Source organism: Mus musculus, chromosome 6 (genome assembly GCF_000001635.26).
Source record: "Mus musculus strain C57BL/6J chromosome 6, GRCm38.p6 C57BL/6J".
NCBI classification, from domain to species: domain Eukaryota; kingdom Metazoa; phylum Chordata; class Mammalia; order Rodentia; family Muridae; genus Mus; species Mus musculus.
This window is the reverse complement of record NC_000072.6, coordinates 18,313,480-18,326,355: the sequence shown is the minus strand read 5'-3', so window position 1 is coordinate 18,326,355 and position 12,876 is coordinate 18,313,480. Positions and strand designations below refer to the sequence as shown.

General features: G+C 39.9%; 1 protein-coding gene across 1 annotated transcript in view; it reads right to left on the bottom strand.

The window, feature by feature from the left end:
* Positions 1 to 3,585: 3,585 nt before the first annotated feature.
* Positions 3,586 to 12,876, bottom strand: part of Cftr (cystic fibrosis transmembrane conductance regulator) — a 152,084-nt gene continuing 142,793 nt past the window's right edge. The window contains exons 24-27 of the mRNA NM_021050.2: positions 12,627 to 12,716; positions 7,270 to 7,442; positions 6,575 to 6,680; positions 3,586 to 5,523 (exon numbers count right to left, since the gene is read on the bottom strand). Of these exons, the coding sequence (NP_066388.1) occupies positions 5,323 to 5,523; positions 6,575 to 6,680; positions 7,270 to 7,442; positions 12,627 to 12,716 (570 nt within the window). The 3' untranslated portion in view covers positions 3,586 to 5,322. The remainder of the gene's footprint in view (positions 5,524 to 6,574; positions 6,681 to 7,269; positions 7,443 to 12,626; positions 12,717 to 12,876) is intronic.

Below are 12,876 nucleotides of genomic sequence, written 5' to 3'. Positions count from 1 at the left end.
TTCATTTTCATTAAACTCTAAAATGTCTAATTTCTTTCTTAATTTCTTCCTTGACAAGGGTATCATTGAGTAGATTGTTGTTCAGCTTCCACATGAATGTTGGCTTTCTATTATTTATGTTGTTATTGAATATCAGCCTTAGTCCGTGGTGATCTGATAGGATAGATGGGATCATTTCAATATTTTTGTATCTGCTGAGGCCTGTTTTGTGACTGATTATTGATCAGTTTTGGAGAAGGTACCAGGAATAAGGTATATCCTTTTGTTTTAGGATAAAATGTTCTGTAGATATTTGTTAAATCCATTTGTTTCATAACTTATTAGTTTGACTGTGTCTTTGTTTAGTTTCTGCTTCCAGGATCTGTAAATTGATGAGAGTGGTGTGTTGAAGTCTCCCACTATTATTGTGTGTGGTACAATGTGTGGTTTGATCTTTACCCAAGTTTCTTTAATGAAAGTGGATGCCTTTGCATTTGGAGCATACTCAGAATTGAGAGTTCATCTTGGAAGAGTTTACCTTTGATGAGTATTAAGTGCCCTTCCTTGTTTTGGATAACTTTGGGTTGGCAGTTGATTTTATTTCATATTAGAATGGCTACTCCAGTTTGTTTCTTCACACCATTTGCTTGGAAAATTGTTTTCCAGCTTTTACTCTGAAGTAGTGTCTGTCTTGTCCCTGAGGTGTATTTCCTGTATGCAGCAAAACATTGGGTCCTGTTTATGTAGCCAGTCTGTTAGTCTATGTCTTTTTATTGGAGAATTGAGTCCATTGATAGTAAGAGATATTAAGGAAAAGTAATTGTTGCTTCCTGTTTTTGTTGTTGTTGTTAGAGTTGGGATTCTGTTCTTGCAGCTGTCTTCTTTTAGGTTGGTTGAATGATTACTTTTGTGCTTTTTCCCTCCTTTTGTTGGAGTTTTCTCTTTATCCTTTGAAGGGCTGGATTCATGGAAAGATATTGTGTGAATATGGTTTTGTCATGGAATACTTTGGCTTCTCCATCTATGATAATTGAGAGTTTTGCTGGGCTGGCATTTGTTTTCTCGAAGGGTCTGTATAACATCTGTCCATGATCATTTGGCTTTCATAGTCTCTGGTGAGAAGTCTGGTGTAATTCTGATAGATATGCCTTTATATGTTACTTGACCTTTTTCTCTTACTGCTTTTAATATTCTATCCTTATTTAGTGCATTTGTTGTTCTGATTATTATGTGTCAGGAGGAATTTATTTTCTGGACCAGTCTATTTGGAGTTCTGTAGGCTTCTTGTATGTTCATGAGCATCTCTTTCTTCAGGTTAGGGAAGTTTTCGTCTATAATTTTGTTTGTAAGTATAAGATATTTACTGGCCCTTAAGTTTAAAATCTTCATTCTCATCTATACCTCCTATCCTTAGGCTTGGCCTTCTCATTGTGTCCTGGATTTCCTGGATGTTTTGAGTTAGGATCTTTTTGCATTTCGCATTGTCTTTGATTGTTGTGTCCATGTTTTCTATGGAATCTTCTGCCCCTTAGATTCTCTCTTCCATCTCTTGTATTCTGTGGCTGATGCACACATCTATGGTTCCTGCTTTCTTTCCTAGCGTTTCTATCTTCAGAGTTGTCTCCCTTTGTGTTTTCTTCATTGTTTCTACTTCCATTTTTAGCTCATGGAAGGTTTTGTTCAATTCTTTTACCTATTTGGTAGTGTTTTCCTGTAACTCTTTGAGAGCTTCTAGCTATTTACCTGTGTTTTTCTGTATTTCTTTCTTAAAGTCCTCCATCATCACCATGAGAAGTGACTTTAGAGCCATGTCTTGCTTTTCTGGTATGATGGTGTATCCAGGACTTGCTATGGTGGGAGAGTTTGGTTCTGATGATGCCAAGAAACCTTGGTTTTTGTTGCTTCTGTTCTTATGCTTGCCTCCCGCCATCTGATTATCTCAAGTGGTTGCTGCCCTTAATATATCTGATTGGAGCTTGTTCTTCCTATAATCCTGGTTGATTCAGGACTCCTCAGAGTCTAGCTTTTTCTGTGATCCTGTGATTCTGGGCTCCTGGGAACCTGAGATTCTGGCTGTGTCAGAGTTCTTGGCAGTTAAGCTTCTTCTGAGAACCTGAGATCCTGGTGTGATCAAGCTGCTGTTATCCTGGGATCCTGGAATCCTAAGATTCTGGGTGTGTTACAGCGCCTGGAAGAGGTGTCTCCTCTGAGGACTGTGGGGCTGTCTGGTGTGTTTGAAACCAAGGTGTACCAGTACTGATCAGAAGGAACCCAAGCCTCTGGTCAGGCAAGGCTCCCGTGTCTTTGCTCCTGCTGTCACAGACCTGTCACAATTGGTGTGGAACAGATGTTGTGTTCCACTCACCAGTGATCCTAAGATCTCATGGAGCGCCCTCTGGGGACTGTGGGACCTTCCCCCAAAGAGTTCCCGACCAAGGCGACCTGGAGCTGGTGCCAATGGGAAGGGACTAAGGCCCTGGTCAGGTGGGTTTTCTGCTTCCCTGCTTGCTGGCTCAGGTCCGGCATGATTGGATTGGAACCGATGATGTGTTCCATTCACCAGTGATCCTAAGATTGCATAGAGAGTCCTCTAGGGGCTGCGGGATCATCCAGCTGAGTTTGCGCCCAAGGTGACCCTTAGTCAGGGTTTCTATACCTGCAAAAAAACGTCATGACCAAGAAGCAAGTTGGGAGGAAAGGGGTTATCCAGCTGACACTTCCAAATTGCTGTTTATCATCAAAGGAAGTCAGGACAGGAATTCACACAGGGTAGAAACTTGGATGCAGAAGCCAGGGAGGAATGTTGTGTGCTGGCTTGCTTCCCCTGGCTTGCTCAGCTTGCTTTCTTATAGAATCCAAAACTACTAATCCCAGGGATGGCACCACCCACCAGGGGCTAGGCCCTTCCCCCTTTGAACACTAATTGAGAAAATGCTAGTGTATGCTTTACAGCTGGATCTCATGGAGGCATTTCCTCAAGAGAGGCTCCTTTTTCTGTGATAACTCCAGCTTGTGTTAAGTTGACACAGAAAAGCAGCCAGTACAGCACCCCATCAAGAATGAGCTCTGTTGTACACTGTGCTGGGTAAGTTTCTATTCTTATGATAAACATTGACAAAGAGCAAATTGGGAAGGAAAGGGTTTATTTCGGCTTACATTTTATAGTTCATCCTTGAGGGACTCAAAGCAGGAACTAAAATAGAGACTGTGGAGGAGATGCTGTTGGCTTGTTCCCCATGGCTTGCTCAGCCCAATTTCTTGCACCATCCAGGACTACCAATCTGGGTGTTGTAGCTCACAGTGATCTAGATCCTCCCACATGAATTTCAATCAAGAAAATGAACTCCAGATTCACCTACAGTGAACCTGTTGGAGGTATTTTGTTAACTGAGGTTCCCCTTCCTAGATAATTCTATCTTGCATCAAATTGACAAAAATAATCTAGTTGGGTTTAGAGACCCAACTTAATGTCTTGTGCTCTAATTCAACTGGGATTCTCAAAGAGATTATATCTAAAAGGAATGTTTGTGTTCTAAGAATCATAGAGAGTAGAGCTAGGAATTCCAGAGCTAGGAATCCCAATGAATATATCTGAAAACAGATGAGTTTCACACAAATAAAAGGATTTTATTGACACATGATATTCTATTACAGTAATAAATATAATACATTCCTCTAAAGCTTAGTTTGCAGTTCAGAAGTTGATGTGCCCATCAGGGGGCCGTCTTAACCTTTGGTACCATCTTCTTCAAAGCTGCATTAAAAGAGAGCATGTGTTGTCTGAGAACCACACAGATGGGTACAAGATTTACATCAGCTCGTCTTCACAACATGAAGTTGAATGATCCTTATCATCCCTGTCCTCCTCACTCCCCTGTTTTAAAATAGCTAGTGCTATAAAAAGTTAACATTTCAAATATAAAAATTATTTTATACAAATATAAGTCATTATGTAATCATTCTTAAAATACAGCATTGTTATATATGAGTTTGAAACATTATTACTAAAATAAATATTTCCCAGAGAAATTTTCATTTGCATCACAAATTATAAAACAAAGTATATAAAACTAATTCACAATTAATTCTTTTTCAGAGTGTCTCCCCAACAACTCTGTGGAGACAGTTTGAAGTACACACAGCTAGCTGAGAGCACATGAACATACTACTGCACATTTCCATGAGCATCTACCCACACAGTCCATGGCCTGTCTACATGTTAACTCCTGGACCTGGCACTGGGCTGCACTAGTTTGCACTAACACAACCTTCCTTCACTTCAGAAGTCTTAAAGATCTGTTGCTTTCTGGGAACATAAGTGTGTCGATTTCCATATCAAGGAAATTATCCAGGCCACTTTATGGGACTGAAACAGTTCTTTTCCTAGGTCTTATTCTGGTAATAAGAATGTTTAGCTGTACGGTAGTAAGGCTAGATGGTCTTAACCTTAATTTCCAAGACCTGGATATCCTTAATCCTGATGGGTTACTAGATCACCAGATGTCGGGCATCTTTCAATCAATACCACCCAGTATTTTGTATAATATTCTAACATTTGCTTGGAATGGGGCAGACAATGTATAGAAGGCAATACATATCTTAGAGGAAAGTAAGTTGGGCTTTGAGTTATATAAGACACTGTTTTTAGTTCTCTTTACTTTGTCCTATATCTAAGCACTATAATTTCAGTTCTTCAATAATGCAAATTAACCAGCTGTACTGAACAATAAGCCGAATGACTAACCTGGTTGGCATTTATAGCTGCTTTTTCAGCTACTATTAGGGGGCAAATGTTTTCAGAAAAATCTGCCTTGCAATACACAAGTGGTCATTATCAACTATCTGAAGTTCAAACAATTTGACTACTGCTGGAAAGTCAGTTACCCATACCCATATGAACGTTTTTGAACTCTCTTCCAAAACAGTCTCTTAAAGAGCAAGTCGCAGGCTTCACCCTTCTTTCAAAGGCACAGGTAGTAGAGTTCACCTCCTCTAAGTCCATGAGCAGACTCCATACATGATCGTTTTGCAATTATTTGCACTATTTTCTTCCCTCTTTCCTTCTTCTTTGCTTTTCTGTGTGTATGTCCACTAATGTGCATGCATGTGTATATGTACTTGCATGTGGAAGCAAGAGTATATCCACAGGTATTGTCCCTCAGGTGCCCAGCCTGGAACTCTCTTTGTGGGCTAGGATCACTTGCCACAGAGCCCCAGGGATCCACCTGTCTCTGTGTCCCCAGCACTGGGGTTAGAAGCATGGGAAATGCCTGGCTTTTTTCATTCTGCATGGGTTCTGGGAATGGACTCAGTGCACTGAGTTGCTTCCTCAGCATCCCAGCACTAGAGACGGGTTTCTTGAACTTCTTCTTCTGTCTCCTCTTTCAGAGCAGTAATTTGCGTCCGAGGCTTGTGCTTGCTGGAGTGGCGGCCCTGGAAGAACCTCATCTTTTCCGAGGAGCTAATGGCCTGCTGGAAGATACTCTTCTCACTCAGAAGTGCCTGAAGGGAGTCGTACTGCCAGACATTGCTCTCTTCTATGACCTAAGGGAGAGGGCATTAGTGAGACCTCTGAGTGAAGAGCAGGCCAGTGCTGACACATAAACTGAGCCAGGCCCAAAGAAGAACAAAAGTCCAAAGAAAGCACAGGATTCAGAGCTTGTACTTTTCTCTTAGCTTTCACATCCGGGAAAGTAGCGATAGGGATTTGAAAAATTAATGTAATACTAGCTGTTGCCATCCTTCAGAGAACAGTTGAGGAACTGAAGGAGCTTTGCAAAGCAAAATAATCAATGACCCACGCACTCTTAAACCGAGCTATATATAACCATTAACTTTGAGCTTCCTCATACCTGGGGTTGAGGCCGAAAGGTTTCAAATTGGCCAGGAATGACAGAGAATAACGCCTTCAGTGCATGTTAAACTGTTTGCAAGCTTGAGGTCAGAGAGTAGAGCCCCTTACCTAGTCCCTGTACTTGACCACCACAGAACAAGAGATGCATCTACTCTCTAGGCACTTGTAACTGGGCAATAACAATAGGATCAAAAGTGCTTCAGTAAAAAAGCATTTACCTCCAGAATATTCAAAAGCCTTGGGAAAGTAAAAATTTTACATGATCCTTGGAACTTCCCATGTCTAAACAGGAACAGTGACTTTTTTTTGGGGGCGGGGGGAGAATGAGAAGGTGTCTGACAGGGACACTACCCTGAGTTCCAGTAGTAATGGGGATGATGGAACAGGCTTCTCTCCTACTACATTGAACCACTAATGGTAAGGCCCACCCTTATCTTCCCCATGGGAAGCTGAGTTACTGTAAGAAACAGACATTTTTTTTTTCAATTGTACATTTTGTGACTTGTTCGCCACAAAAGATCTGAAAGCATAGTTACCTTATCTACAGTGTCGTTTAGTGATATGATACCAGAGAAGTGTGCTAAATTTCCTCACCACTTCATAGCTCAAGTCCAGGGAAAGAGACTGAGGGTAGGTGGTAAATGTGTGACATAAGTGTGAAGAAAGGGTGTGCAAATCCAGCTGTGCAGGATTATTTAAATAAATGGAGAATGAGATATCAATCAAGTGTAAATGACTTACCAAAAATCGCTGGCAATCCAACATCGCTTCTATCCTGTGTTCACAGAGGATGACTGTGCAACCAGCGAAGGCTTGTTTTAGAACTCGTCGAATGACTTGGTATGTTCTAGCAAAGCAAGAAAATACCACATAAGACATTATAGAGTGTGAATTTTCTGCCTTTATCTTTGACAATACGTATAGTATTCTATGGACTTAATTCTTTACTTAAAAATACTTTTAGGATAATGATGATACAGAATGAGCTACAATCAGCTTTTAAGCCATTCTAAGTATTTAATATAATTTCATACACTAATAAAGCAAATGCTTAGAAGAAAATTTCATAAAAATGAGACTACATTTTATGTAGATTCAGCATCAGTTATTTATTTTGTGCTGTTAATGTATTTATGATATAAATAGGATACAGAGGGAAGCCATAAGTGTGTGCATACCTAACTAAGTATTTATTATGTGTTAATGAGGTTGAAGGGTTTATAAATTCCAGACTCCAGTCAGGAGGAAAAACAAAGCTCTTGTTGAAAAAAAAAAAAGTACTTGTGCTCATGTTAAATAGTGATTTTTCCCCTGGAAAATTATTTTGTACCCCCTACTTGTAGGTGTGGTAGCTGAATGGGAATTTGTACCAATATGAGGTAACTTCAAGGACTCTACTTCTATTGCATGATTATCTAAAGATTTTTGGAACTTACATGGGGTCTAGATGGGCACTGGGCTCATCAAGCAGTATGATCTTGGCCTTACTGAGAACTGATCGGGCCAAGCACATTAATTGCTTATGGCCATGGCTTAGCACATAACCCCCATCCACAAGGGTAAAGTTGAGCTGTCCAGGAAACTGCTCTATTACAGACTTGAGTCCAACCTGTAGAAAATAAAGAAAAACACTGTGCTTAGAAGGGGCATAACTAAAATCACTTAAGAGGCTTGCATTCTAAAAGCAGACATGAGTTTGCACAGAATAAATTTCACATCACCCTCAACTCCCAACTCCTACTTAGTTTGAGTAACCAAAATCTGGCAATAATATCGGTAGCTCTAAACAGACTGGAGGATTTCTTTCAGCCCCACACTTGATTACAAAATCATTCAGTGTTCACCTTGTAAGTGTCATGTTCCCTAGCAGTGATAAACAATTATACCTATTCCTGTCACATTATATAGATGGATAGGTACAGATACAGATATAGATAGATGGATAGATGCAATTGCAATACAATTCAATATGGGCTTTAAAGATAACAGATAGAGAACACAGTTATTCACTCCATTATAACTGATGGCAAAGGATTCAAGAGCAGAAAGGGTAGAAAACATAGCATGACATGTTCATCTTCTATCTGTAATACAGGATGAGAAATATCATGAAAATTAGCTGAGGAGGCTTTAAAAAAATCATGCCATCATAATACTTATCTCCTTCACTTATAAAATCTGAGAAACTGATAACTTTCTCATAAAGTAAGAAGTTACTTAGTTAAAAATGGAACACGACTAAAATTTAAAGGCTCTTATTGTTAGGGTAGAATATGAAGATTATTTTAGAATTAATGGCTTATATTTTTAAACTGCAATTTTAAAGGGGGTTTAATAAAAAGATCAAAAAGTAGTCTGTCAAAATTAAGGCATAATTATAGATGTCTTGGTGGTTTTTCCTTATTCAATACATGTACATTGTGTCTTCTTTGCTAAGAACCACTAGGTGTATAAGAGTTAAATAAATACAGACAGGATTGTTTCTTGTGCTTCATGAATCTGGAATTTTGTATGTACAGGTAAGATATATACCCATATCACTCTAACATGTGCAGAGTTAGATAAGGCCTTAAGAAAGATTCATGATTTTGGAGATGAGTTCAGAAGTGGCTCATATCATTGTTAATGCCAGACTCTTATGTGCTCATTATGGAAGTTCAAACATGTGGCTTGTTAAAACTACCCTTTGTGTAAACTCGTTAATGTTTAAAAGGTTCCTGAGATAGTAGGGAATGTAGGCACAGAAGACAAGGAAGACTGCCTGGTGTATCACAGGGGATACTATACTATACAGCTTTGTCCCATCCATATCAGGTTTCAACACCAATGTCCCCTCCCCTCCTGTGTCCAGATTTTGGTTATGTACATGGCATCAATGTGTATGTTTAAGCTAATGGCTTTCAATGCCTCTCTCCAGCCTAGAAGTTCCCCCAGGGTTTCTGAAACCGTTCTTTTTGTCAGTTCTGGCACACTGATCCTCGTCTGGCCTTCTGTCATTTCTTAAACATCATACTGCAAGTATCAATGAGTCAAATTGTCAACATGTCACAGAAATATTTAAGAGCTCTCCCTAAAATGCAGGTTTGAACTTGGATCATTTCTCTGTTTTAAATCCTACAGAAGTTCTTTTACTGGAAAAATAAAATATAATTGTTCTCATGTGGCCCACAGGACATCCTGACCTCCTCCGCCCCCACACACACACCTACTACTGTGTCCAGCAGCATCAACTTTTAATTCTTTATACAGCTTAACATTCTCAGGGTTTGTCCTTCTGCTCAGTCTGATTACTCTCTTAAATATCCTTGCCTACCCACAGGACAGCCAGGCATCCTGTATTAGAATTGTGTATTTTTTCCCTGTTAGACCATACATTTCTTGAAAGCAAATATGTGTTTTTCAGTTAGGAACACTCTCAGCCTCAACAATTCATCATTCATTCATTCATTCATTCATTCATATATTTATTAATCCATTCATTCATTCATTCATCTTCCTTTCAGTCATTCATTTAATATGTACTATGAGTCTTTAAGCATTAGAACTTAAGAATGAATGAATTAGTGCTAGTTTTAGCTCAGAAATTATATACTGTACTCTGTAAATCTTTAACTCTATGACCATCCATCAAATAACAAAGTTAAAAGTATTCAAATATGTTTAGATAAATCAGTACTCTATACCAAACTACTCAGAAGTATTTGTAGGATTTTTGTTTTCTATGACAGTTTTTTTTTTTCAGTAAAAAAGGTGGATTATGCTTTGCCTGTAAGCACTAGTGGGCAATGTAAAAATGGATACCCTCAGCTCCTTGTGTTTCCATTCTGCAAACTTCTCAGGGAAATGTCCCACTTACAGGGTCCCTGTTTCTGCTATTTAAATTGTCTCTACAACAGTTCCCTTGACTATTAGGATGTAAAGATGATAAATTTAAAAATTATTCTAATAAGGAAACACAAACAAACAAACAAAGTCCCCACATCTAAGAGCCAGAGTCAAGGGGCCAAGATCACATAGCTTAGTAGGGCTAAAACAGCAGAGGGCCCCAAGTCAGGGCTGCAGTTCTTTTCAGAATCCGCCAGCCATCTTGCAAGACCTTTACTGAGATGAAGGTAGTAATGTCTATTGGGCATTAAGCATGAGGATATTTTCACAACATATTTTACATGAGTTAAAAGAATTCTTTACTTGCTCAGATCATTCAGTCAGTACTTATCAAAAACCACCCAGGGATCCAACTACTGCAGGAACAACAGAGAGCAGGGCATGATTCCATAATCATAGGAGATATGGAGTAGCCAAGAGGTGAATTTTGATTCAGTGTAGGAAATTTTGAGGAGCCGAGGCATAGCTATACCTAGGAAAGTCTCTTTTCCCAAAGCAGGAGGGTCAGGATGGAGTTCAGAACAAAGTGATGTGTGAAGGAAGGCTTGAATGGTGAGAAGGAGCAGGAGTAGTGCTCTGCAAGGGTTTCCCAGGTCCAGAAACCAGAAGGTAAAAAGCAGAAACAACTGCCCCAACCCGTACCATAGAACAGAGAGCAGCACACTGTGCTCTAAAGAAAATTAAAATTCACAGTAGTGGACTCACAGGACACATGGGGGCTGGGGCTGAAAGTAGAGCAGCAAAGACCAAATCATAAAGGTCCTTTAAGCAGTCAGTGTACAACAGGAACCCTGTCCAGCAGCAGCACAGGGAGGGGTGAGAAGTAGGCTAAAGATGCAGCCTTTAGAAAGCCATTGCATACACTAGCAAGATTTTATCGAAAGGACCCAGATGTAGCTGTCTCTTGTGAGACTATGCCGGGGCCTAGCAAACACAGAAGTGGATGCTCACAGTCAGCTATTGGATGGACCACAGGGCTCCCAATGGAGGAGCTAGAGAAAGTACCCAAGGAGCTAAAGGGATCTGCAACCCTATAGGTGGAACAACATTATGAACTAACCAGTACCCCGAAGCTCTTGACTCTAGCTGCATAGGTATCAAAAGATGGCCTAGTTGGCCATCACTGGAAAGAGAGGCCCATTGGACACGCAAACTGTATATGCCCCAGTACAGGGGAACGCCAGGGCCAAAAAAATGGGAATGGGTGGGTAGGGAAGTGGGGGGGGAGGGTATGGGGGACTTTTGGGATAGCTTTGGAAATGTAATTGAGGAAAATATGTAATAAAAAATATTTAAAAAATTGTTTTAAATAAAAAAATTAAAAAAAAAAAGAAAGATCCCCAGAGCTGAATAGGGCAGCAAGCTGCCATGAACCAGGGCAGGAAGGTTAGACTTTTGTCCTAGTGCCTTAGTAGGCTGACACACCTCAACGTGTTCCTATTTGACTATATTGGATCATCAACCATACAGGATTAAAGCCTAGGATTCCTGCCTTTAACCTAAATCTCCTGCCTGCTGCTGTAAGCTAGGGGTTGGTGTTTATGTTTCTTTGTGGACTCTTCAGCAAAAAATTTGTCACTCTTACTCAAACCATGGGACATTACGGTTAGCTCAGGAGCAGCATCTTTATGAACATAAATTTAAAAAGAGAATCCAATGAAAACGTACATCTAAAGATGGACTGGTAGACAAAATCTAATCACATAACTACCTGTATTATTCTGGAATCTAAAGTCTTCTAAACCTATCTCCTAACATTTTAGATGATTTTATGATCTCAGTTTCCTGCAAATTTTATGGAGACTTGGCAATACCTGGTAAGCTTTACAAAGGCTAATTCCTTCTTTCCCAAGCTCTCTCCCAGCACACTGTATTCTGACAGGTCACTCTGTAAAAGTACATCAAGGATCTTACAGTATATCACTAGCAATTTAGTTAATGTTTTCTTTAAAAACCTTGTGTTTGCTGGGTAATAAGGAAACCCTGATAATGAAAAACGGTTAATCTCAGTTCATTTTATTAGGAGAAGGTTAAGGTTGGTTACTCAAGGGGTTAGCATTTAGCACTCAGAGGCTTCAAAGCTCCTGGCAAGATCTGTTCTGGGGGAGGCCGAAGAGCGAACATCAAGGGAACAACAATGGGCAAAGTGCAGGGAATGGTGGAATGCCAACATGAAAAACCTAAAGTCCCAAGTCTCATGGTGGCTGAATTGAGACTTTGTGATTTCCAGTTGTACACTGACACCAAAATGTGTTAAGACTTTGGCATTTGTTTAAGTGGAGTAATCTATTTTCATAAGAACAAGACATAACTTGGAGGGGAGGAAAGGAGGGAGTTCTAGGTCCGCATGTCTTCAGAAACTCATGTTAACACCTGACTGTCCAAGGCAGTGCTACTGAGACATAAAATAAAATGTTTAGGAAGTGATTAGGTCATGGGCTCTGAGTACCCCATAGATGGAATTAACACTATAATGAAAAGAGGCTCCACAGCGCTCACTGACCACTTATACTGAGTGAGGTGCAGAAAAACACCTCGGGAGTGACAGCAAGTAGGGCCTTAGCAGATAGTAAATACTGTCTGCTGGCTCCTTAACCTTGGACTTCTCAGTCTTCAAAATAGTGAGAGAAACATACGTCGTCTAGGAGCAAGGGTCTATAGAACTTTAGTAAAGCACCACGAATAGAGTATATGGAAAGGAGCGACACTCCTGAAAGGGGGATGAGTCAAAGGTTCTGACAAGGATGTGCCAGTAAATGAGAGCACTGTGCTACAAGGTGAGTATACATGCATTTCTGTGTTCACACATGCACACACCAGTAGATGTGTAAAACTGCCTATCATCTATGGCAACCACACTTGTGTGTATGATCTACTTCTTTAAAACTACTTTATTTGTCATCCTTACCTCATCTGCAACTTTCCATATTTCTTCATCTTTCCATTTTCCATTGGGATCCAGGTTTTGTCTGAATGTTCCAGAAAAGATAAATACTTTCTGCAATGGTAAAGATAATTAGAAAGTATAAATAACCTATACATCTTTTAATGTTTTTCTCTTTATTCAAACCAATTTCAAGTAAGAAAAGGAACAAATGAGCATCCACTAGAGCACTGTGCTACAAGGTGAGTATACATGCATTTCTGTATTCACACAT